At 42.7% G+C, this 22026-nt stretch overlaps 3 protein-coding genes across 6 annotated transcripts; 2 read left to right on the top strand and 1 right to left on the bottom strand.

The window, feature by feature from the left end:
• Nucleotides 1-3291: 3291 nt before the first annotated feature.
• On the top strand, nucleotides 3292-5743 carry gfi1aa (growth factor independent 1A transcription repressor a; the record flags this gene model as incomplete). Its single annotated transcript, XM_079284283.1, has 6 exons — nucleotides 3292-3403; nucleotides 3577-3780; nucleotides 4296-4699; nucleotides 4953-5090; nucleotides 5269-5434; nucleotides 5565-5743. 6 exons carry the CDS (start codon nucleotides 3292-3294, stop codon nucleotides 5741-5743), a joined length of 1203 nt encoding a protein of 400 aa, XP_079140409.1.
• A 1924-nt stretch (nucleotides 5744-7667) lies between these two features.
• On the bottom strand, nucleotides 7668-16029 carry rpap2 (RNA polymerase II associated protein 2). Its single transcript, XM_079285762.1, has 12 exons — nucleotides 15954-16029; nucleotides 15675-15723; nucleotides 15393-15507; nucleotides 14968-15066; nucleotides 14797-14862; nucleotides 14612-14700; nucleotides 14488-14523; nucleotides 13237-14362; nucleotides 13015-13121; nucleotides 12713-12793; nucleotides 10171-10239; nucleotides 7668-7911 (listed from the first exon to the last, which is right to left on the bottom strand). Exons 1-12 carry the CDS (start codon nucleotides 16006-16008, stop codon nucleotides 7767-7769), a joined length of 2037 nt encoding a protein of 678 aa, XP_079141888.1. The 5' UTR covers nucleotides 16009-16029; the 3' UTR covers nucleotides 7668-7766.
• Nucleotides 16030-16075: 46 nt separating this feature from the next.
• On the top strand, nucleotides 16076-21748 carry glmna (glomulin, FKBP associated protein a). Of its 4 annotated transcripts, none has more exons than XM_079284336.1 (19): nucleotides 16076-16155; nucleotides 16474-16547; nucleotides 16640-16765; nucleotides 16858-16971; nucleotides 17106-17214; nucleotides 17313-17601; nucleotides 17697-17796; nucleotides 17920-18101; nucleotides 18235-18288; nucleotides 18756-18786; nucleotides 18991-19080; nucleotides 19187-19228; nucleotides 19400-19473; nucleotides 19557-19627; nucleotides 19766-19871; nucleotides 20671-20734; nucleotides 20928-21063; nucleotides 21201-21274; nucleotides 21359-21748. In XM_079284336.1, the coding sequence occupies exons 2-19, from the start codon at nucleotides 16509-16511 to the stop codon at nucleotides 21446-21448; spliced, it is 1791 nt and encodes a 596-aa protein (XP_079140462.1). In that variant the 5' UTR covers nucleotides 16076-16155; nucleotides 16474-16508; the 3' UTR covers nucleotides 21449-21748. The 4 variants fall into 4 exon arrangements, with proteins under 4 accessions (XP_079140462.1, XP_079140461.1, XP_079140459.1 ...); XM_079284335.1 differs by having other exon boundaries at nucleotides 19557-19641; nucleotides 19762-19871; nucleotides 21204-21274; XM_079284333.1 differs by having other exon boundaries at nucleotides 19557-19641; nucleotides 19762-19871.
• The last annotated feature ends 278 nt before the right edge of the window (nucleotides 21749-22026 follow it).

Here is a 22026-nt window from a genome sequence, read left to right as displayed (position 1 = left end):
TGTGTGAAAGAAGAACTGTCTTGCGGTCAGCAGCGTCCAGTAAATCATTCATTGTGTTCACACTCGGTCCCTATCTGACGGCTGCAGTTGCGGCCAGCTGAGAGCTCATGAGGTTCGGACTGGGCTTGCATGCAGTTGAACCTGAGGAAAAAGGAGTAAAGTCAGATTGTTGCTGGAGGAAAAGGGATGGAGATAGTTGAAAAGAGAGAGGGAGGGGGTTGTTACACTGTGGTTAGAGTTTTGGAGCCAAAGGAACCTGTGAGGGGATGAGATAGCATGATGTGGTTTTCATTGAGGTGCCACAGCAGAGTGGAGGTGCAGAGGTGAACGCTCAGACTGAGAGCCTGGGACCAAACAGAGACATAAACCAGGGAAAGTCAGTTTAGCCACAATAAGATATCACGGCATTTTTGTTGTTATGTACGATACAAAAGATCACTGGTTTAAATTATTGTCTTAAGTCTTAATCAGTATATAAAACGGCAGAAAAGTCGACTGAATGTCTTTTTACACACATTTCTATTTTTTATCGACAATAACTAAATCTGTTTTAGTTTCACTTGTCAACAATCTGAATTCATGTGAGACTATGTAACTTTTGAAGGAAGAAATAACTCTTTATGTCTCCTATGAATTAAAAGTTGAATCCGTGAGAGTTAAAATACACTTTTGCTCAATTCAACACACTCTGAAGTTTTGTTGCTGCAGCGTAACTTTGTCTGGTAACTTATGTTTGCAAACTTTAACTTGATATTGTTGTGGAACTGTCACAGTAGCACAAGCAAAGAAAATGATCAAGTCAGTGAATTAGCTTTTCTGGTGCTACTGTTGGCATCATTATCCCCTAATTGTCACATGTAGCAGCAGCTGTTTAGCAGATATTCTCGCTTTAAACTGGATTGCATTGAGTCAAAATCAAGACAACATTTTGACAAGCTGCTGTGCACTCTGCTCCTCTTGTCAACATTCACATGCATGTGGTATAAAAGCTGCAGCCTCAGGTATATTTAAAACTGCGAGGAGTCCCCTCAGTCGATGCTCGCGAGGGCCAAAAGGGGCCAAAGGTTGAGCTTCAGAAAATAACCTAATGTCTCTACAGCCATTCTCAAAAGTCTTTCTTTAACTGCACCTTTGACAAGGCAGACAAGTGCAGCGAAAAGCAAAGCAACAACACAAGAAACCTCCTCCTCCGCTCCCCTGGTTGTGACCACTGCGATTGGGCTTCTATTTCAATCACATACTTGCTGTAAGACTACAAGAGCGAGAATCAAGGCCTGGGGGAAGAGGTGATGGGGGGGGGGGGGTTAGAGACCAGAGGCTGTGGCAACAGCGATAGCGTATTCTCGACTCTGCATTTGGTTTCCTGTTCTGACTCAGTGTGTAACTTTGAGTTTGAACATACTGTCTCTGTGTCTCTCTCACTTTTTGAGAATTATCAGAATGCTGTCAATGTCAATTTCAAACAGGGCTTGTTTATGATATTTGAACTGAAAGCACTTGAATATGGTTGAATGTATTTCATGAGATGTGCCTGAGCAACCATAAGCTACAGGAAAAGGTTTTATATTTGTTATCTGTCCAAAGGCCTGATCAATGTTGCGTTGATGTGCTGTAGGAATGATTTAGTCAAGTCTAAAATCCTGTAAATTCTAAAGGGAAAACTGAGAATTAAAAGTTGAGTTTTGTCTTTGAATTGTTTGTTGTCTGCTCATTTGTGGGAGGATAAGTGAGAATCATATCTTAAATATTCCTGTAGTCCAATGATTTCTCTTTTCGACCATTTTCAGCAATGAAACATTTACAAATCAGACTTTCTAATGCAAGTTAAGTGCTGCCATGGGAGTTATCAGAAAAATGCCAATCACAGACATGAAATGCAATCTAAAGTTAAATGAACACAGAAATTTAACATTTTGTATTGATAAATCTACAAAGGAATAGTCATCTTTAAAAAAAAGAAACTGGCTTGTAATAACGAAAGTATATCAATTCTAAAAATCAACTTAACTGATTTATCTTTGTACAATGCAAATATCCAAAGTATAGTTATGAATCAGTGTTTTTGTTTGAATGTCATGACTGATTAACATGCTAATTATTTTCTAAGGGAGGAAGGGGAAGAAAGAGAGTGCGTGTGTGTCTTTCATGCGGAGCTGAAGGTTTTGTGATGCGTCTCTCTGCAGCTTGTGACTGGTATTTTTAACATTCAGACCAAATGCGGAAAGAGTGCGGGACCGTGTGCGTGTCCTCACAGCTGGGATATAGTACCTGCGGTGTCAGTGCTGTGTGAGTATGCGACATGTGTTTCAGCTGTATGCCTCGGCTATCTGCTTTGCTTGCAGGTCACTAACTTGTTGCAGCTGCATCAAACAAACTCCGTTCCCACATCGGAGAAAAAAATCGATGCCGCTTTGCTTTGGTCCAACCTTGAACGGAGCGCAAATCTTCGCTATGATTTGAGCCTGTCAGATTGAAAACCTTTCCATGGTGGTTCAATTTGTATTATTTTCAATATTCCACTTGGCACTTATGTCTCCTGTATTTATTTTAGTGGACAGCCTAATTGGGACTGCGTATTGGCCGGGAGGGGTTTTTAATGATGTAAAACAATAAGGCTGGAGTCAGTGCGGGTAAACTGAAGCAGTGTAACTGTAAAGGGATACGTCGGCTCCCCACCAGCAGGCTGTTGTGCAGAGCGGCCGTGCGCGTCTCATTAACAGGATCACATTACAACCAGTCAAACAAACAGGTCATTATCCATCAGCCTGCATGGACCCAAACACACGTTTCTGTCTGATCACATTCGAATGATATCGTTAACGCTCTGTTTCATCATCTGGCTTCATGAGACCTCAATTTAGCAGTTTTTATATTGTTTCAAATTAATTTCGAGTTTAGGCATTTGTTAAGAATGCAAACCATTGTAACAGACTAGCAAACGCACAAATCCAATCTCTATGACTTCTTTAGGTTATAAAACATCCATGTGAACTTCCTCTTATTCAGCCTCCGTCACATGTAACTATACCATTAAAGACATACGACCTCTACTATCCCATATCTACTGGGGGGGGGGGGGGGGGGGGGGGGTAGTCCCGCTGCCGAGTGACACCTGGTAAACGATACGGTCTCTCTGCGCATGCGTAATGGCCTGCCAAAAATCCCAACACCGTCTCGACTGTCAACCAATAGAGTTCCAATCTGTCCAGAGATAAAGTCAGAGCAGCGCGGAGCGGAGAGAAGTGAGGTGGAGGATTTCAGACTTAAGCAGCACCGAAGCAGCAGACAGACATGCCGAGGTCTTTCCTAGTGAAGAGCAAAAGGGCCCACAGCTACCACCAGCCCCGGTACCTGGACGATGGCTACAGCAGACTGGACACTATTCTGGCTAACGTGTGCGCAGGTAGGTTTTCTTGTGCGTAATTACGCACGACAATTGTTGGATAACTCCAGTAAGAGCGTGGATCCTATCCTATCCCATCCTATTTTCCACATCAAAATTGAATTGTTTCCCCTCACAAATAGACACCAGTTGCACATTCGGTCAGTTTAATTGCTGTGTTCTGCTGTCATTAGAGACAAAACCTCAGGCGGAGTTTGAGTCCAACTCGGAGCCGCAGGAGGATGTGAGCGGCGGCGCTGACAGACTGTCCCCCGGTTCCAGGCTGCTGTCCCCGGGGTCGCTCTCCTCCAGCCCCCCGCTGAGCTGCACAGGCAGCGTGTGTGACCGATCCCCCGACTGTGATTTCTGGCGTCCCCCGTCTCCCTCCTCCTCACCAGGTCTTTTTTTCATTTATGTTTTTAAAAAGTGTCAGAGCAGTATTATAAGATACAGCAACACTTTGTATGTTGTGCGTTTGGCCTATTTAAATTATGAAGGTGGCATTATTATTAAACCAGTAAGATTATACATTTACATGTTTAGTTTTCAACAGTTGCTATATTCATATCAGCTTTGAGTGGGTAACATATTTTAAACATTCGCAGAACTGTTACGACCTATATCCTGATGTTAGTTTTGATTATAAGGAAGAAGAACAAAGATGGAGCACATTCATATTATCTATCAAGGGGTCAAAATAGTGACATCCAGGAATAGGAAATAATCTTTATTGATATGCCTACTTTATGATCTTTTGAGTTAACAATTGATTTAATTAAAATCAATTGTTAGTTATTACGCATGTCGCGTATCCATTTACACTATTTCAAAACGATCACATTTTAAAACGTTAAGCTGCAGATCGCACATCAATAAGAACATCCACTCACCCTGAATCCAAATCAACTTCCAGATTCAGAGAAATGCTCCACTCCCTCAGCAGAGGACGGCCACCATTTCAACATCCCGATCTTTCCTTACTCCTGGACGGCGTACTCCGGCTCTGAGCTGAGGCATCTGGTTCAGGGGCCATATCACCGCCACCTCCAGGGCCACAGCGAGCCGCACTCACCCGTCAGCGTATACGCTGCAGAGGACAGTGGCGCCGAGCCGCAATACGCACAGCGGGGCCCGGTGGCCAGATGCTACCAGGACTTTTCTTCAACGGCCCACCAAATCTGCAGGATGCGGGATGTAGACAAGCTGTATGTGGATGTAAATCAGAAGTCCCGCGCTGCGGAGATCAAGTCTGAAAATGATTTGATTTGCTCTAACATCGAGTCAAGTGGATCCTATAAGTGCATTAAATGTTGCAAGGTACGTTTACCAATGTTTACTGAAGCGTGACATGGTCGAAACCATCATAGTCCTATTGTTCTGATTTTGTTTGAGTTTGCTGAGATGTTACAAATGATCGTAATGTTTTTTGGTGATCAGGGATATGGCATTATGTCCAATGAGCTAAAATCCACTTAAAACATAAACTGTGTGAACAGCAATGAGACCAGTAGGCCTCTATATTTTCCCATTTTAGTTTGACATGGAGGTAAAAATGTGCTTTTCCATATAGGCGTTCTCCACACCTCATGGTTTGGAGGTTCACGTGCGGCGGTCGCACAGCGGGACGCGGCCGTTTGAGTGTGGGATTTGTGGGAAAACCTTCGGACACGCAGTGAGCCTGGATCAGCACAGAGCGGTTCACTCTCAGGTAGGCCTCTCACTGGAAATAGACTATTGCAACAGTTATTAGGCCCACATCCTGGACGCAAAGGCCCCGGTTCGCAGATTGGCTATTTGCCACCACAACGTCCCAACCCAGTTACTGTTTTCCTGCACTTAAATCTAGTGTTAAGGCCTTCCACACTGATATTTTACATGCTTTACAGGAAAGGAGCTTCAGCTGTAAAATCTGCGGCAAAACCTTCAAGCGCTCCTCCACGCTGTCCACGCACCTGCTCATCCACTCGGACACGCGCCCTTATCCGTGCCAGTACTGCGGGAAGAGGTTCCACCAAAAGTCAGACATGAAAAAACACACTTTCATTCACACAGGTGAGACAATGCCCGAACTAAAAAGTCATCGATAAATGCAAAACAACACGAGCCATATTGCTAAATGCCTCACCGTGCGTCATGCGTAAAAATGGCTCTGACATATTGTGTGATCTCGTTACCGCTGCAGGTGAGAAGCCGCACAAGTGTCAGGTGTGCGGGAAGGCCTTCAGTCAGAGCTCCAACCTCATCACGCACAGCAGGAAACACACAGGCTTCAAGCCTTTCGGCTGCGACCTTTGCGGGAAAGGTTTCCAGAGGAAGGTGGACCTGAGGAGACACAAGGAGACGCAGCACGGACTCAAATGAGCAGACTTCGATGCTTTGGCATGAAATCTTGCACTTTTATTGTACTCTGATATTCATATGCTCGTGTTTTATTTTATTATGTTTGTTGTATTGGCCTACTCTTCCCCTAATTGTTGAATATTAATTATTTAGCCTGAGATATTTTGGGTGATTTTATGGAAATAAAAGTGTATTTATTAATTGTGTTTTTACATTTGTATTAAAATATAAACGCAAAGCCTTCAGACTGTAAACATTGATTTCAGAAATGAAATGTTTATTTATAATTTCTAAAATTAATTATCAATTTTAAATAACCAAATTCAAGAAATGCTCCCACTCCTTTCAATTTAGTGAATTATATATATTCAGGGATTACGTTAACTTTTGGAGCTCGGTTGTTTTCAGTTAGGAATTGACAAGCCTTCAATTTCAGTCTCTCCACATTTAATTATTTATTTTCTAAATGATAAGAAAACATTTCTCACAATTTACAATATCTTTTTAGGTTTTAATCCACAATAATTCATTCAAAAACGTTTTTAAAAATCATTCTCTGCCTCAGTCCACTGATTGTAGTTGCGTTGTGAGAAACGAGAAGCTGTTCAGCCGTGCAGGCCATCAATCACGTCCCCAATCTGCTTGTCAAAGTTATATCTCCAATATTAAATAGAAAAACGTTTTGCTGCGTGCGCCAGCTGGTCAAAACCAAATATTTTCAGACACACGCATTGTTAACATACCCATATAACAAATTACCTTATGGTGCCATAAACCGCCATGTGAAGGACGTCTGCAGAAATAGCATCACTTTTATTACAGCAGCTCCTCCAGAACAGCAATAACAGCGTGCCCACATGGCGTTTTCACTGGGAGAAGCTGGGTGTGATTTATTTAGAGGGTAAACATCCACTGCTCTAAACCTTCAAGGATCTGATTTGCACACATCTCACCACAGATTGTGTACATATACCGTGTATAGTAATGCTGCTGCACAATAGCAACAGTAAAACAGCCTGCAGACCAGCGGCAGAGGAAGAAGTAGTCAGATTCTTTACTCAAGTAAAAGTATTAATCAAGAAAAAAGGTACTCAATGTAAAAAATGTCCCATGTTATTAGGGGTGTAACGGTTCACAAAACTCACGGTTGGGTTCGGTACGATACAGTGGAGCCACGGTTCGGTACGTTTCGGTACAGTAGAAAACTATAAATGCCAGAAAATGTACTTGATTTTAAAATATATTTATTCATTACAACTAACATCATGAAGTTATTCTTTGACTTTGAACAATGATGGAACTATACCTGAGTGACCCGTCTTCTGGGGTGTCTTCTTAGCAACACATAAGCATACAAAACAAAAACTGTTCCATAATGTTATGTAGTATTGTTACTTACATCTTGCTTACATCTTGTATTGTTACTTACATCTTGCAAAACAGATTTTTAATCTCAATGGGACTACCTGGTTAAATAAAGGTAAAAAAAAATTTAAAATTAAAAAAAAAAAATTATTCAAAGGTGTTCGGTTCGTCATGCGTACCGAACCGTGAGCCTCGTACCGAACGGTTCAATACGAATACGCGTATCGTTACACCCCTACATGTTATATATTATGTCATTCGATTATTACTCACGCACTCTTATAAAAGCAGGATTTTGTTGTTGTCCAAACCTCAACATTATAACGAGTGAATAAAAACGATTAAAAGGAAAAGCAGCAAATTGAAACGGTCAAATGATTGTAGTGAAGTAAAGAGTGCAATATTTCCCTCTGGATTGTTGTGAAGCATGACGAGACTCACATTTGTACTTAAGTACAGTACTCTAGTAAAGTACTTTGTTACACTCCACTCCTGTATCCTAGATTAGGAGTAAACACATACGATAATAACACCAGAGCTTTTGTTTCAAAAGGGATTACAACCAACTTTATTTGTGGCAAAACAAACATAGAAAATGTCGGATACCCACAATATTTATTTCATTCAGTCAGTGATCTTGAGCGTGTATTTATTATTCATATGTCCATGTCTGGCTGTGTCAGTATGCCGGGGTTTTAAACAGCTGGACTATGTTCAGAAGGTCCTGCTCCTGCAGACCGAGCTCCTCCATCAGTGCGTTCAAATACTCTGCTGATGTTGGCGTCTCCAAGGCTTCTCGTAGCGCCGGAGACACCTCCGACAACCTGAAACACAAAATACACACAATCACACGCTGACTTCCGTTTTAAAGTTTTTAAAGATTTGAAGTGGGGTTTCTGTGTATTTATTTCAGTTTTACAGATCGACAAAATCGCACGAGTGTTAATCGACTCCACATTTCTTTGGTCCAGGACAGCCCTACTTGTGAGTAAAACACAGTTCACATGTTTTATAAATTAGGCCATGCACTAGATTTAAGGGGGTTCTAGCTTTAACTCAGCAAAGAATCTCTGCTCGCTGCTAACATCAGTGTGTTTACATGCACATGACAGACTCAGATGTAAGACATTTCAAACTAGGCTAGGTGTACCCACTAAACTGGCATCTGAGTGTCATTATTGATGCCATAACAAGAAATTTCACATGTCCAGAAACTGTGCCATGATCTATCAAATCAGCACAGACCAGCAGCCCTACGTAAAGAGTTTACCTCCACTGTTTGCAACCTTCCACCTGATCTCCATCACCTCTCTAACCCCCGTCCCTCCCCCTCTACCTGTGTGGAGGTGCACTGCTGGTTAATCTCCGGTTCACCCCAGGGTCTAGTGTTGCAGGGGGGGGCATCCATTATTCAGCCGGCCTGAACAATAGCAGCCAGACCAGCTCCACAGCTGCCACGCAGCAGACAGATAAGGCAGCACAAGAAATTATTCATGATGGAGGAATGGATGGAACGGAGAAGCTTGAAGTTAAGTTGGAACGAATGAAATCATAGAGTCGCAGTGGGACATGATGTGACTAAATGTTTCTGGGAGGGTTAGCTCATCAAAGACAGATAAAATAAAAGTCAACTCAAGAGACGATGAGGCATCTTGTGGCTTGTCCAGCAACCATTCATGCTATCTAAACAAGTATTAAACAGGTTATTAAGTGGTTCATCAGTGGCTTTAAACATTTCAAAATCAACATCACACAATTTATCACAACCCCAAAAGATTCCTGAGCATTTGTAAAGGATATTTAAGTTCATTCTAACCAGTGGTATTCCATATAACCCAACGTTTTTACAGATTTTTAAAGACAACATAATTCATCCAGAAAGCTCCAGTTTGTCCACAGATCCACTCCTCGTGTCTCAGCTTTGCAACTTAATCATTTCTATGTGATGCGTTTCAGGAAAGAGTTTGCAGTCACGAGGCTCCCTTGAGTTAAGAGTGATAGATTTGTGTTCCCTCCTGCCCGTCAAGCTGCACAACACTTTTCTTTTGTTACGTTCCAGAGAGCTCACAATGCAAGTATTGTGGTGTTGACTGACCTTATGGCCACCGAGGGAGTCATAAATCAGAGTCAGCCCAGCATCAGGTGAAAGTTTTCCCAGCCGGGGCAATTTAAAAAGTGCTCATTTTGCTTGGATGTATACAGAGGAACTATGTGTGTGTGTGTGTGTGTGTGTGTGTGTATATTTAACTTGTACAGGGCTGCTTGTGTGTGCCTTCTATCCTGGATCACGGATCTGGAGAGGGGCAATCAGGAGATAAGGCCATGAGGTGTCCGTGTGTGTGCTTAGGCGGGAGCAGCACGGAACTGTCCCTGAACTGCCAGCAACACACACACACGCGCGCACACACACACACGCGCACACCATATGGCATGGGATAAAACAATGCCACACCATATATTGTCAAAAGCACCATGAAGCTTTGAACCGCAAAGTGTGGGACTTATTTTCTCCTTTGAATGAAGAACAGAAGCAGAACTTGTTGCTTTGATTTGAGCATCAATCTGTTCATGCAAAGGTACATTTTAGCACAACACTAATGTCAGCTTTAGTTCCAATATGTGGATTGTCTTGCTTCTTTACAAGTTAAAAGAAAATACATATTGCATAGATATTTGACCGCTGTTCATGTCAGCTTTGATTAGATCACTGAGCTCGTTTGTTTGTTTATTTCTGTAAAACACACACACACAGGCAGTGAAGAACAGAGGTTTTGGAGTTTGCTGACTGGGTGTATTTTCTGGGAGGCCCTTGATTTCCTCGTCATATATTTTATTGTCTCTCCCTCACAACTAACCAGCAGACTGCCCAGCTGTCACGGTGCATCCTTTTCTGATGGAAGCAACACTTTCTCTCACACACACACACACACACACACACACACACACACACACACACACACACACACACACACACACACACACACACACACACACACACACACACACACACACACACACACACACACACACACACACACACACACACACACACACACACACACACACACACTTTGTGAACTTACAGATGGAGAAGCACGACTGTTAAGAGGGTCCACTCTGGAGTTCTGTGGATGATGTTTGTGTTGGTGAACCTGTGGTGTTAAGAAAAAAAACACAACAGGTCAGTCCCAAAAAAGATTATGCCATGTAAGGGCATTTGACGTGTTGCAGATCTATCTAAACACAGAACATACACAACTCTGTTGGAGCAACCTTCTCCAAAGGCAGGTGTCAGAAATCACAAGATTCTGGTGATAAGTAAACTAGAGAAACCGAACGTGCACGAGGCCGGAGCGACCACCACAAACACTGCCTGCAATAGAGCGCTGATGTATGTTTCTGTGACAGCGCTGCGTGTATTCTTTGGCTTCAGCCTCTTGTCAGCGGGGCCTCCGACTGCAGAAAAGAGAATTCCTGGAAGCAGGACTCTGGAGGTGTTGCTCACTACACAGTGATTTAATAGACCTCCGGTTGACAACATCCTCACCAGCCAATAGGAACCCAGAGCACTTCTATGGCAGGAAATGTTCAATTCTGGTTCAAGTTTTAAAGATTTCTTAATAAACCGCCATACTGACTACTACTGGGTAAGTACAAATACTCATTACATTTCTATGATGTAATAAATGCAATTACAAAAGGCAGCAATCCATCTCAGGACCTTGAAGGCGTGTACAGACTGTGCTGATCTCCCTGTTTGAGTGGGACAATTATTCTTAAAGGCACTTTTCATTGAAGACATTTGAACGTGTACAGGTGTAAATAATAAAATGAACGATTTGTTTAGCTGCTTCAGTCTCAGCGTCCTGGTGTTGTGCATGCTGGTTCACTGTCACGGCGTATATAAATAGCCTCGTTAACATAATTATTACCTGCTGTGGAAAAAGCACTATTATTGATTTGTGAAGTTTAGTTTAGTTTCTAAAAACAGCCTGAAGCGGCAACACTTGTGTACTTCACCTTAAAAACATGTACTACTGTTTGTAGTCAATGCAACAACAGATGAACACAGAGTGTGTGTGTTTTCTACCTGCATCTGCATCCATAACAGTCTCCAGCAGATTGTGTTTTTTAAAACTCTTGACAGGCCAGAAAATGTCACGATGACACTGGAAAATAGTTCGGCAAAACGCTACATGTACAATACACCATTAAATAAACACATGTGTGAATGTGTGTAATAAATGTGGTGCAACAATAAGCCTCTTTCACAGCAGACATTTTGACTTCATCATAACAATGAAAATCCAAAATTTTGTGAATCACACAAACTAAGAACACATGTCTGATGATAACGACATTTCCAGGCAATGTCGTATGATGTATGCACAAGCAAACAGTCTCTCACGCAAGTTTGGTCTGTGTACAGATGGAGTGAAGATGTCTCTGTTCAGAGCATATTGTACTCCACTCTACACTGCACACTTGTGGTCAAACTACAAACAAACTACAAGAGTTTACAGAGACTTCAAGTAGCGTACAATGACGCCATGATAATACTTTTAAAGAGACCGAGATGGAGTAGTGCTAGTGAAATGTTTGTGGCTGCACGAGTCAACACTTTCCAAACAGTTTTAAGAAATCTCATGTACAAATTCATCTGTCGACTGAATGACTCTGTAAATGGGATCAGACTTGTTTTAACCAACATAAGGTTTAGCACCACACGCTACCAGTCCCAGCTGTGGCGACATTGGTACAGCTGTCTCTTTGTAAGGCATTGCTAGGCCAAGGTACTTTTATTGTTCGTGTCTGTCTTTGTATGTATCTGTCTGTATGGACCCCGAGTCTGAAATAAAGTCTATCTATCTATCTATTGACTATGTTACATTTAAATATCCACTGCATGCACAATATGAAGGTACTGGAAGAAAAGCACCTCAACACAACATAGACATAATTCATGTTAATAAGCTGAGCTTGTTCTGCTGTAACATATCAAGATGTCTGCTGTGATGAAACTCTTGTCATGTTTCATGTCTTCCAGTAGGAGGAAGCAGAGTTCTTCATCAAATCTAACGAGAACGTTGTGGATTTTAAAGAGACAGTTACAGGGAAGAAGAAAAATACCGGTATGTATCTTTGATTTTGGAGTGAACTGTCACTTTCAATGAAATCAATGTGTTAACTACAAGTTCTAGTTTCTCGAATTAGTATATATTACAGATCTGAGGAAGACGAGAGATCGATGTTTTTGTTGCTGGTAGCAGAGAGTTTACTCACTCTAGAGAAATAAACATATCTCAATGAGTTTAAGTGGGCAAAATGTTACAATAACATTATTATAACCATTTAAATACAGAATAAAGCCTACATATGAAATATATTATGTATGACAGACAGAAGAACACTCACTGTGAGGATTGTGACCCACAGTGAGTGTTCGTCTGTCTTCTCAAGACATTCAAAATTACAGCCAATTTTGTGACACATTTTAGGCTTCTCAGTGTGCTAAAATGATTAGACCAAAAAGAAAGGGTGTGTGTGTGTGTGTGTTTAACGGTGTGGCCTTATGCAGGCAGACCTGCAGAGAGCGGAGTGTGTATTTGTGTGTGCAGCACTGACCTGAATGTCCTGACCAGGTTGTTCAGGTCGGTGGAGACGTCTCTGATGGTGAGACCCAGAGGACCGACAATGTTTCTGAGACTGCAGCACAACACAGAGACAAAAAGATGAGCGACAAAGAGAGACAAATACAACAGAAATGTAACATTTTAACTGTCAGTAAACTTGAGCTTGTAAGGGGAGCAAGAAGGCTGTATCAGATACAATCAACACTGAATCAGTCAAATTCATCTTCAACTTTGTTTACTGGGAGTTTTCTCTCTTTTTGACAAATTAATGTGTATATAATAATAAACACACACCAGCTGGTGAGCTTCTCCACTGCGATTCGTTTCTGGATGAGGTGCTGAGAATGAGAGTCAACCAGCAGCAGAGCCGGGTCCTTTGTGTTCTGGTCCTGGACTGTCACCTGGTGAGGGAACAAACAAGATGTATTTGCCCTCAGTACACACATGTTCTACTGTTTTACTGATTCTTACAACGAGGCCCTTCATCGACACCCATCCTCTTTTCCCTTCACTCACCTTGCTTCCATGCGGCTCCTCGTCCTCCTCAGGTAGAATCCAGGTCCCCTGATAAAACTCCCTGACTCGTAGCTCCAGCTGCTGGGTCTCTTGCTGCAGCACACGGTAGTCTGGAGCCGCGGCAGACGGTCTCTTCTGCTCCCCGGCACCAACCCCCTCTGCATCCTCATCGGTCACCTCATCCTCGAGGTCGTCTTCATCCAGCTCCTCCTCTTGCTCCCTCACCTCTTTTAATTCTTTAACATCCGCAAAAGGCGAGCACAGCGAATGCTCAGCCCCGTACAGGAACTTCAGGGTCTCGTCTGTGCTCCAGTCCTTCAACGTTCTTCTCAGACACTCGAGGAGATTCAGCCGGATGGAGTCGGGTTCGGCTGCAGCAGTAGTGTGGTTCTTGAGGAGTTCTTGTAGCCCTGCTGCCCCCCTCCTGCTCATACCCACCTGGGTGATGTTGAGGTCCGGCTGGCTGGTCAATGCCGCGTCGTGGCCGTCTTGATTCGTGTTGATCAGAGTTGAAGAAGGGAGAGTTATGCTTTCTGTTAAGCTGTTTGGGTCGTCACCCGGTGGAGAAGTGAGTAGATTTGTGTGTTCTGTTTGTTTGGCTGTTAAGTCAATCGGCAGGGGAGCAGTGTGAGTGACCGTCTCAGATAAATTGGACAAATTCATCTTAGCTGTAGCCTCTTCCACACCGAGTTCGTCAGGCAGGCCTCTCTCCTCTGGCACCTGCTCTCCATGAAGTTTCTCAGCATCAGCTCCAACTTCTGTTTTACAAGAAAATGACTCCTGTCGATCCTCATCTTCTCTCCTTTTTCCCTCCCCGTCTGCTCCCCGACTTCGACGACCCTCAATCTCCTTCTCATCGCCATCCCTCCTCTGTTTCTTTCGCCTCTCCGTCTTCTTGTCTTCATCTGTACGTTTCGGCAGGTTGCCCCAGTGCACCCTGGGTCCCTGCCGCTGGGAAACCACGCTGGAGACAAAGTCCTGATCCTGTTCAATGTCGCTGCTTTCACTGTGGCCGTCTGCAGCAGAACCCAGCAGAGAGCTGTGAGGGTCGACGGGTTGAGGGTTCTCCACGTCCTCCTCTTGGAGACCCCTCTCCAACAGCATCACAACCTCACCAGAATTCCCGCTGGAGACACATGGGTTACATTTAGAACATCAAACATTGTAAGATGTATCCATTAGTTAGTTGAGTCAGCTCTGATATGTTCGTATTTAAAATATTCACATACAAACACTTCGGCGAATACATACCCATCTCCTTTCTTCATCAATATAATTTCTGGAGGACTGTCAGTGAGACAGAAGGTAAACATGCAGTTTTAATATGCAGAAGATTATAACATTTAATTAGCAGTTCACAGTACAGCACACATACCTCTCATGCAGCCTGAGCCAAAGAGGTGTCGTCGAGATTTGGAGCTCAAACTCTTTGGAGGCTTTGTAGCAGAAGTTACTACAAAAACACTTATCACAAGAGAGAGATGCAAACATGTGACTGTTTAATATAATATAAACGCATATAATATGTATTGTTTTAAGTCCACACGTTGCACTACTTACCTTGCGCTCTGTGATGTCGTACACCTTGTTGGTCTTAGTAGAAATGTTATACTTTTGAGTTGTGATCTGTAAAATTAACCGCAGCACCGAGTCAGATTAGAAGCATTCGACACAATGACATGTGTTACTTGAATAGCACTGATGTAAAGCACTGATGTAAAAGGCGCTTACCTTGCCCAGTTTATTCAAACATAAGGGATAACCACACAGTTTAGCAATGGATCTCTCCTCGATAGTATCTTTGTAATTAGCAGGAGTGATGAACCATGCCTGTGAAGAAAGGAGACAATAAGAGGAGAAAGTAAGATTCTTAGCTTATCCGTTTCTATGTTATTCGAAAACTTGGTCAATTAAAACAAAGCCAATGTGATAAATTACTGCTTCCCCCATGTCAAAACAAATGCAAGCCTGGCACTGGGTGCTAAATTGTTAACATCTGATCTGAAAAAAGACGTGATACAATAAATAACACAGGAGCAGGTAGGCCTTACTCTAGAGAGATTTTGTGCCACGTTTAGCAGATGTCTCACTTATATATATGAGCTGTGAGCTGAGGCTTCTGTTGTTCTGCAGACATGACCTCAGGTGATACATACACAGTCAACCAGGAAGTCTTCAGACACCTGGTCCTCCAGGAGACGCTCCACTACCTTCATGGCTCTTCTCTCCAGATCAAACTTCTCCCCTAACGTCTCCCTCACGACCTCCCTCCTGACACGAACACACACACACACGCACACACGCACACACACACACGTTAGAGGAAGTGTTGGTGTTGTTATTTGTTAACATTCATTATCATAATTTCTATTCAAGTCGAGTAAGCAGAATATTCTAGAACCAAACTACATCTTTGGTACGATGAAATTATTTCACACCTTCTTGCTTCTTCTTCTTCAGCGGTCTTTGATTGGACGCGTTTCCCACCTGTTACATAAACATAATTAAATATGGAAATAGGACTGTTAACTGCTTCTCATATAAGATTATAAGATTCAGCACGTCCCTGTGCTGTGGAAACCAGCAAACCAACTTCACTGATACCCGTGAATACCACTGAAACACGTTTTAACTGTTTACGGAGGTCTGTTCGGCTGTAAACATTTTCAGAAAGCCTGATATCGATAAGAGAGAACATGTATTTATTATAAACTGACCTCTATTAGAGGTTTTACCGGAGCCTTCGCTCCTTCTTCTCTCCTCAGTCTCCATGTTGTTTCTGTTTGCAGCAGTTTCAACTTTGACCTATGACGTGTATCACTCAACGGCAAGCCCAAAGGGACAATCCAGCCGTTAGCAGCGCGCTGAGTTAGCGTGGTATTTTTCACCGGGTTGTTTTGGGACATGTAGTGAGCTAAGGTGGGTATTTATTTACCTTATTATTAACCTGTATTCAACAGCAGTGTGTACTGTCTGTGACTACGTTTGAATAGCTATAATAGCGAGTTGTTTTTTTACCTACCAACGGCTAAGCTAATTTAGAAATATAATCAGTATTCGTTTATTCGTTTAAACTCCGTTTATAGCACTGTCCACACAGAGCTTATCTGACCTTAACTTTAACACAACCAAGATGTACGAGCACATAACGTTAAGTAATGAATTAACCATCTGATTATCAAGTAATCTGGTGTGCATTATTTTGACATGTGTCCTGTTTATTTTGGAGGACTTCAGTGTGAAGATAAACCCCAACCTGACAAACAGCAGAGATGTCTCTGGAGCAGCTCAGTGATGTGGTCCAAAGATGTGTGAGTCTCTTAAGAACGACTACTCGATCAATTTGCTGCAGTAAAAATGTTTTCTCTCCCTTTTAAATCCCCTCTTGTCCCTCTTCACACAGCAAGCTCTCTCTGATGACAGCTACACCACCGAGGACCATGACGTATTCTCCATATCTGGGCGGACCTGCATTGAGGAGGGAAACAGTGTACAGGTCCTCAGTATTGTCCTGGATGAAAAGAATCAGGTACTCGCAGCTGACCATTGCTTCGCCACGTAGACTGGGAAGTGTTTTGCACATTGCGCCGCATAAACACGCCTCCATCCCTCTTTCTGCAGGACATTGTGAGATGTATGGGCTGGAATCTGCTGCCTCCCCTGATCCAGGTTCTGCTGAAGAAACAAAATGAGAAGCTTTCTCCATGCCTTGCCATTTTCAAGCACCTGCTACAGGTTTCTTCTTCTGCTCAACAGTTAATATATAGATATAACATCAGTTATGATCCACTGACCGAGCAGTTTGTAGACACTTAGTCTTGTTTGTTGGGATGAAATTGTTCTTTTACGGGTGAGTTGTGGTTTTCCAGACCTGCAGACCCAAAGAGCTACTGATTGGCTTGTTGGAGCAGCTGGAGCAGGACGACCCTGACACCATAGCAGAGAGCCTCCACCTGCTGTTGAACCCTCTACAGAAAGGTAAAGAACATTTCTCTGAATATGCAGTCCAATATAGTTCCATCACATGTCGACTCAAGTGGAGCCATTTTTCCGTTTCACCTGTGCTTTCCTCTCAGTGTTGCTGTGCCTGGGCAGCCGTAAGGCGTCGTCTTTGGGCATGACCCTGTCGTCTGTGCTGGACCAGGTGGCCAAACTGCCTCTACCTCACACCAAGGAGCAAGAGGAGGATGACGTCTTCTCGCTTTGTCGCTGCTGCACCGATCTGACAGACTTTGTCAAGCCTTTTGTCCACGAGGCCAAGCGTCACCTCCTGAACCGCGAGGCACAAAGTGAGAACACGAAGAAGATGGCGGGGGAGCAGGGCAGGCATGAAGAGGACGAGCTGCGGACAGAACTGCTGAAGTTGTGAGTGAGAAATTGGATATTCACAGCTGAGACTTGCATATATAACCCCAAGCACTGATGCCACGGTTGACTCTCTGTATGTTTATGTTCTGCAGCGCTATGAAGACTCTGAGTCACCCTTTGCTGGAGTTACAACTCAAGGATCAGGACACTCTGGCCGTGTCTCCCCTCAGGAATTTTGCCACAGAGATTTTGGTACGGTAAATCCATTCTCCATAATATTCTGGGAAGTGATGATGCTTCCCTGTAACTTTAGATGTTGTGGCCCTGTCAGATATGATATCCATAAGTGAGTGAGTGTGTGTGTGTTCTGTACAGAACACCCTCAGTGCTATCGGAGAGTCCGTCCCCAGTCTTGTGTTCCAGCCTCTGTTGAAGAGAAAACAGGTTCCGGGCTTTCTAGAGGAGGAGGTGCGATATCCTAAAGAGTCTTTGGCAAGCCTGGCTCACCTGGTGTTTGTCCATCACCTGGCCGCAGATACATTCCCCAGTGTTTTCAGGTAAGATAGACACAATTCAAACGTTGCTAGAGATTAACATCGGACAATACTGATGATGATTCATACTGTTTGAACACTTGTTTCAATATTATTCAGAATGGAAAGTCATCGTTGACTCTCTCTGTGTTTACAGTTCTGTGTTCAGTCTTCGGTGTAATATGGAGCACATTTGCCTCCTCTTGTCCAGGTGAATACACAACAATGTTTTATCTGTTCTGTCGGCGGTGTTGATGTCAGTTGACTTTAATATAACACCCATAATGGCACACATTAGTTTGGCAGTTCATCAGTCAAACAGAGCAGCTGCTGATATCTGTAGATGTAGCGTATGTCACTGATGTTTGATGAAAGTTATAAAAACTCAAACCTTTTTTACATTTAAAGTTTAAATGACATATTGTAAATTGAAACCTTGTATAATTTATAAATTAAAAACACCTCACTGACATGAATTGGGGACAAAAGCATTTTTTTCTTACTTCATCAAAAATCTAATTAAGTTTGTTGATGTAGCCACTGCTCACACACCATCTACTCACACATATGCACAACTGCCCTACTGAATAAATCCAGACTTGGATCTACCGGTTTGCATGTGTCGTGTATTTGAGCTGAACCCCTCACAACTTACTTTAAAGTATATTTTATTGACAGAACGGAGGAGTCCAGGATTCAGAAAGGACTGGTGAGTCAATGTGAAACATTTAAATAAAGAGTTGCAACATGTCGTAGATTTGTATTGTGGTTTCCAAATATTCCTCAGCTGATATAGTCACAAGTGAAAAAAGCACAAATAACAATTTCTTGTAACCTACAAGACTTTTACCCGTTTATTTTAGAGCTTCTGCAGTCTGATGTAGTGTGTGTGTGTGTGTGTACCGTCACACAGGAGCTGTATGAGAAGAGTCTGGTGCGCTTGGAGGACGGCAGTCTGTCTGCTGATCTGCTGGAGATCAAAACCTTCCTCACAGTCCCTCAGGTGAGCACAGTGACTCATACGTAGCTCAGCTCTTACTCTGTTGGGATTCTCACAGTGTGGCGCTCTTCTGATGCCAAGTTATTGATTTCACCGTTTTGTTTTTCAGAACTTGGTGAAGGTCATGACGATGTGTCCGCGGCATGATTTGGTAAGTGCTCACATTAGTAGGTCGTTTTTGCACTTAGTAGAAGGCGCAAAAAGTAACATTAGCTTCTACTTTTGTGTTGAAATGAAGTCACATTTTATTAGCATCTAATAATCGCTAAATGACAGCTTTCTGAAAGGAGATATGTTAACATATTTGCTTCTTCATCAACAGAGAACCAGAGGTCTAAAGGTGTTGCAGCTGAGCATCGATAAGTTTGACACTGAAGCGAAGTACAATTTTTTCCAGTGAGTTCCACCTTTCCTCCAGAAAATGTCTCTTTCTCTTCCACCCTCCAGCGTATTGACTTTTACCGGCCGTCTTGTTTCAGGTACATGCTGAACACCAGTCATCACTCAGGAGTCGAAGGCTACGTCATCAAAAACATCAAGATCCAGATAGGTAGTGCCCTGCAGGTGAGATGCCTTTTTAAACTTCTTGCGGGCTGTTTGCTCTGTTCGTTTATCTGTTTTGATTCATTAATTAAGAGCTTAATGAGTGTCTTGTACGGTAAAGGTCTGCCTGTCTGTCCTCAGCCAGGTAACGGTAACACTTGGTTTGAGGGATCTCAACTGCTGCCTTTGCTGCGTAAAGTTCTCAGTCTGCCAGACGGCCCAGAGACCGACCTCCTGCAGTACCTGGACCGGTCAGTACACACAGAACACCACATCCATCTACTTTCTGTGCCCCTTATCTAGCTCACTGGCACCTATCCCAGCATGCATTAGGACAAGAGGCAGGGTGCATGTTACCAGTCTGTGTCAGGGTACTGACACCAAACACACCAAAGTGAGCTTCCTTCTCTTGACAGCATGAACTGGTGTTAATGTGCATTGCTTAAAGGTGCAGTGTGTAGAAAAACACAACAGGCCCTTTTGTGGAGCCAGTGTTTAGTTTGTCCTTTCTGGACTGCTGTAGGAACATGGTGGCCTGCTCCATGAAGAGGAGCCGCTTTATGTAGATGTAAACGGTTCATTTTAGGGTAATGGAAACAGGACTCTTATTTTCAGGTGATTTTAAACTAACTAACTAAAGAAAACGTACTTAATATTGTATTCCATTTCTGCCAATAGATCCCCCTAAATGCTGCACACTGTACCTTTAATTAATCACCAAAGTGTGAACTAGTGTAGGCTTAATTAAATAAATAGGCGAAAATATTAACAAAATTGTCGTATTATGAAGCATTGCTGTGCCTTATAATGAAGATGTATGAAAACATGATGAAGCTAATAGTAAATTATGAAACTTTAAATGATGGAACTAGTTTTTCCATCACATAAATGACTTTCTGTGTTTGACTTAATGAGCCCAACTCAAGGTGCACGTACTATCTTTTTCTGGAGCTTGAACTGTATTACACGATCTTATTCAGCAAATGTGAGCAAGTGAACCTTGAGTCAGGACTATTTAGTCAAAGTACTGTTTTGTGTTGTTTAAAACAGAGTCATGGAGTCTCTGAACCTGCTGCGTTACCTCGTCATCAGAGACAAAGTGACGGAGAACCAGGTGAGTGATCCAGTAAAAGACCAAAATCAGCCACAGTGAATAATCGTTTGATTCATTTCCCGCAGTCAAGTTACCTGCCGTTATCTCAGAGGGTCAGAAGGACAACTAAACATCCACCCACATGTTTCTGATTCCCATAGCGGTCATTTAACTGCACTCATCAGGAGTCTCTGCTGCTGTTTTGATCTTGCAGACGGGGATCTGGACAGAACTGTACAAAATAGAAGACACGTTCCTGAAGCCGCTACGTGTCGGAGTGAACATGTCGAGAGCTCACTACGAGAGGGAGCTCCACGACACCATGCAGACCAAGAGGGGCAAAGTCAAAGGTCAGACCGACACTTGTGTCTATTTCAGTTCCACCTTCATCAAAGCACTCGCATACCCTGGGAATAAAAGCGTTACTACCAAAGCCTGTGAAGAGTCCATGGAAGTTTAAGAATAAAACATGAATGTGTGTTTTCAGCAGAGGAGTCTGTGCTGTCTGTGTCTGTTGGCAACGAGAAGCTGCCGAACATGACGTCAGAGTCCCAGATTCAGGTCAGTGACCGTTCTTGTTCATAACGGTCTGGATTGTGTGTTCATGCAGCGCTGACCTGATTGATTTCTAATGCGTCCATTCAGGCTCTGCACTCAGCCCTGCACACCTTCGACATGATCGAGAGTGTGTTGGTGCGAATAGAGGAACTCACCGAGGTGAAGGAGAATCTGTAGACTGAGCCCACAACAGTTACTACCAGAGGTCTTCTTCTTCTTATTCTTCTTCTTCTCAGGGCCGAGCTAACAAAAAAGCCTTCAACTGTTCTGTTGATGTATTTTGTAAAAAAAAACAGGAAGAAATTGAGTCCTGAATATATTATTTTAAACAGTTAAATCATACAGTTCTGGTGTGTTTTTTACTTTTCAAGTTGTTTTGTTTGCTGGTTAGTTTAAAATGTTTCAATATCTCTAAAACATCCAAATAATGGCTGCAAAGTTTGTATTGCTTCTGTAATAAACTTTCAAACTCTTGTACACACACGTTAAATAAGGTGCTGTTCTATTAAGTGATACTTTCTGTGGTAAAAACAATGAATTTGTGGTCACGTTAATTATGGATAAGGCCTCTAAGGTGCCTGCAGAGTAGTTAGACTTAAAATCAGTCTGAAGCAATTTATGAAATTCACACCTACCTAATAATTACAAGGCTATTAGCAAGAAAAATGAATAAGTCAGAACTTAATGCTCCATAAATGTAAGATGTTACATTCTGATAATAGCAGCCACGTGCTGTTTTTTCCTCTCCTTTATTA

The sequence above is a fragment of the Melanostigma gelatinosum genome (genome assembly GCF_949748355.1).
Source record: "Melanostigma gelatinosum genome assembly, chromosome: 15".
Taxonomy (NCBI): Eukaryota; Metazoa; Chordata; class Actinopteri; order Perciformes; family Zoarcidae; genus Melanostigma; species Melanostigma gelatinosum.
The sequence above is the reverse complement of the archived record's forward strand: the minus strand, read 5'-3'. Positions and strand labels throughout refer to the sequence as shown.

Bases quoted from the DNA above. Each gene is read 5' to 3' on its own strand.
- rpap2 (XM_079285762.1), bottom strand. From the start codon at position 16,008: ATGGAGACTGAGGAGAGAAGAAGGAGCGAAGGCTCCGGTAAAACCTCT. The intron at 10,240-12,712 runs GTCAGTGCTGCA...TTAACACCACAG, and splicing joins AACCTGGTCAGGACATTCAG to GTTCACCAACACAAACATCA. The intron at 7,912-10,170 runs GTAAGTTCACAA...TTTGTGTTTCAG, and splicing joins ACAGTCGTGCTTCTCCATCT to GTTGTCGGAGGTGTCTCCGG.
- glmna (XM_079284333.1), top strand. From the start codon at position 16,509: ATGTCTCTGGAGCAGCTCAGTGATGTGGTCCAAAGATGT. The intron at 17,215-17,312 runs GTAAAGAACATT...CTTTCCTCTCAG, and splicing joins GTTGAACCCTCTACAGAAAG to TGTTGCTGTGCCTGGGCAGC. The intron at 17,602-17,696 runs GTGAGTGAGAAA...TATGTTCTGCAG, and splicing joins CGGACAGAACTGCTGAAGTT to CGCTATGAAGACTCTGAGTC.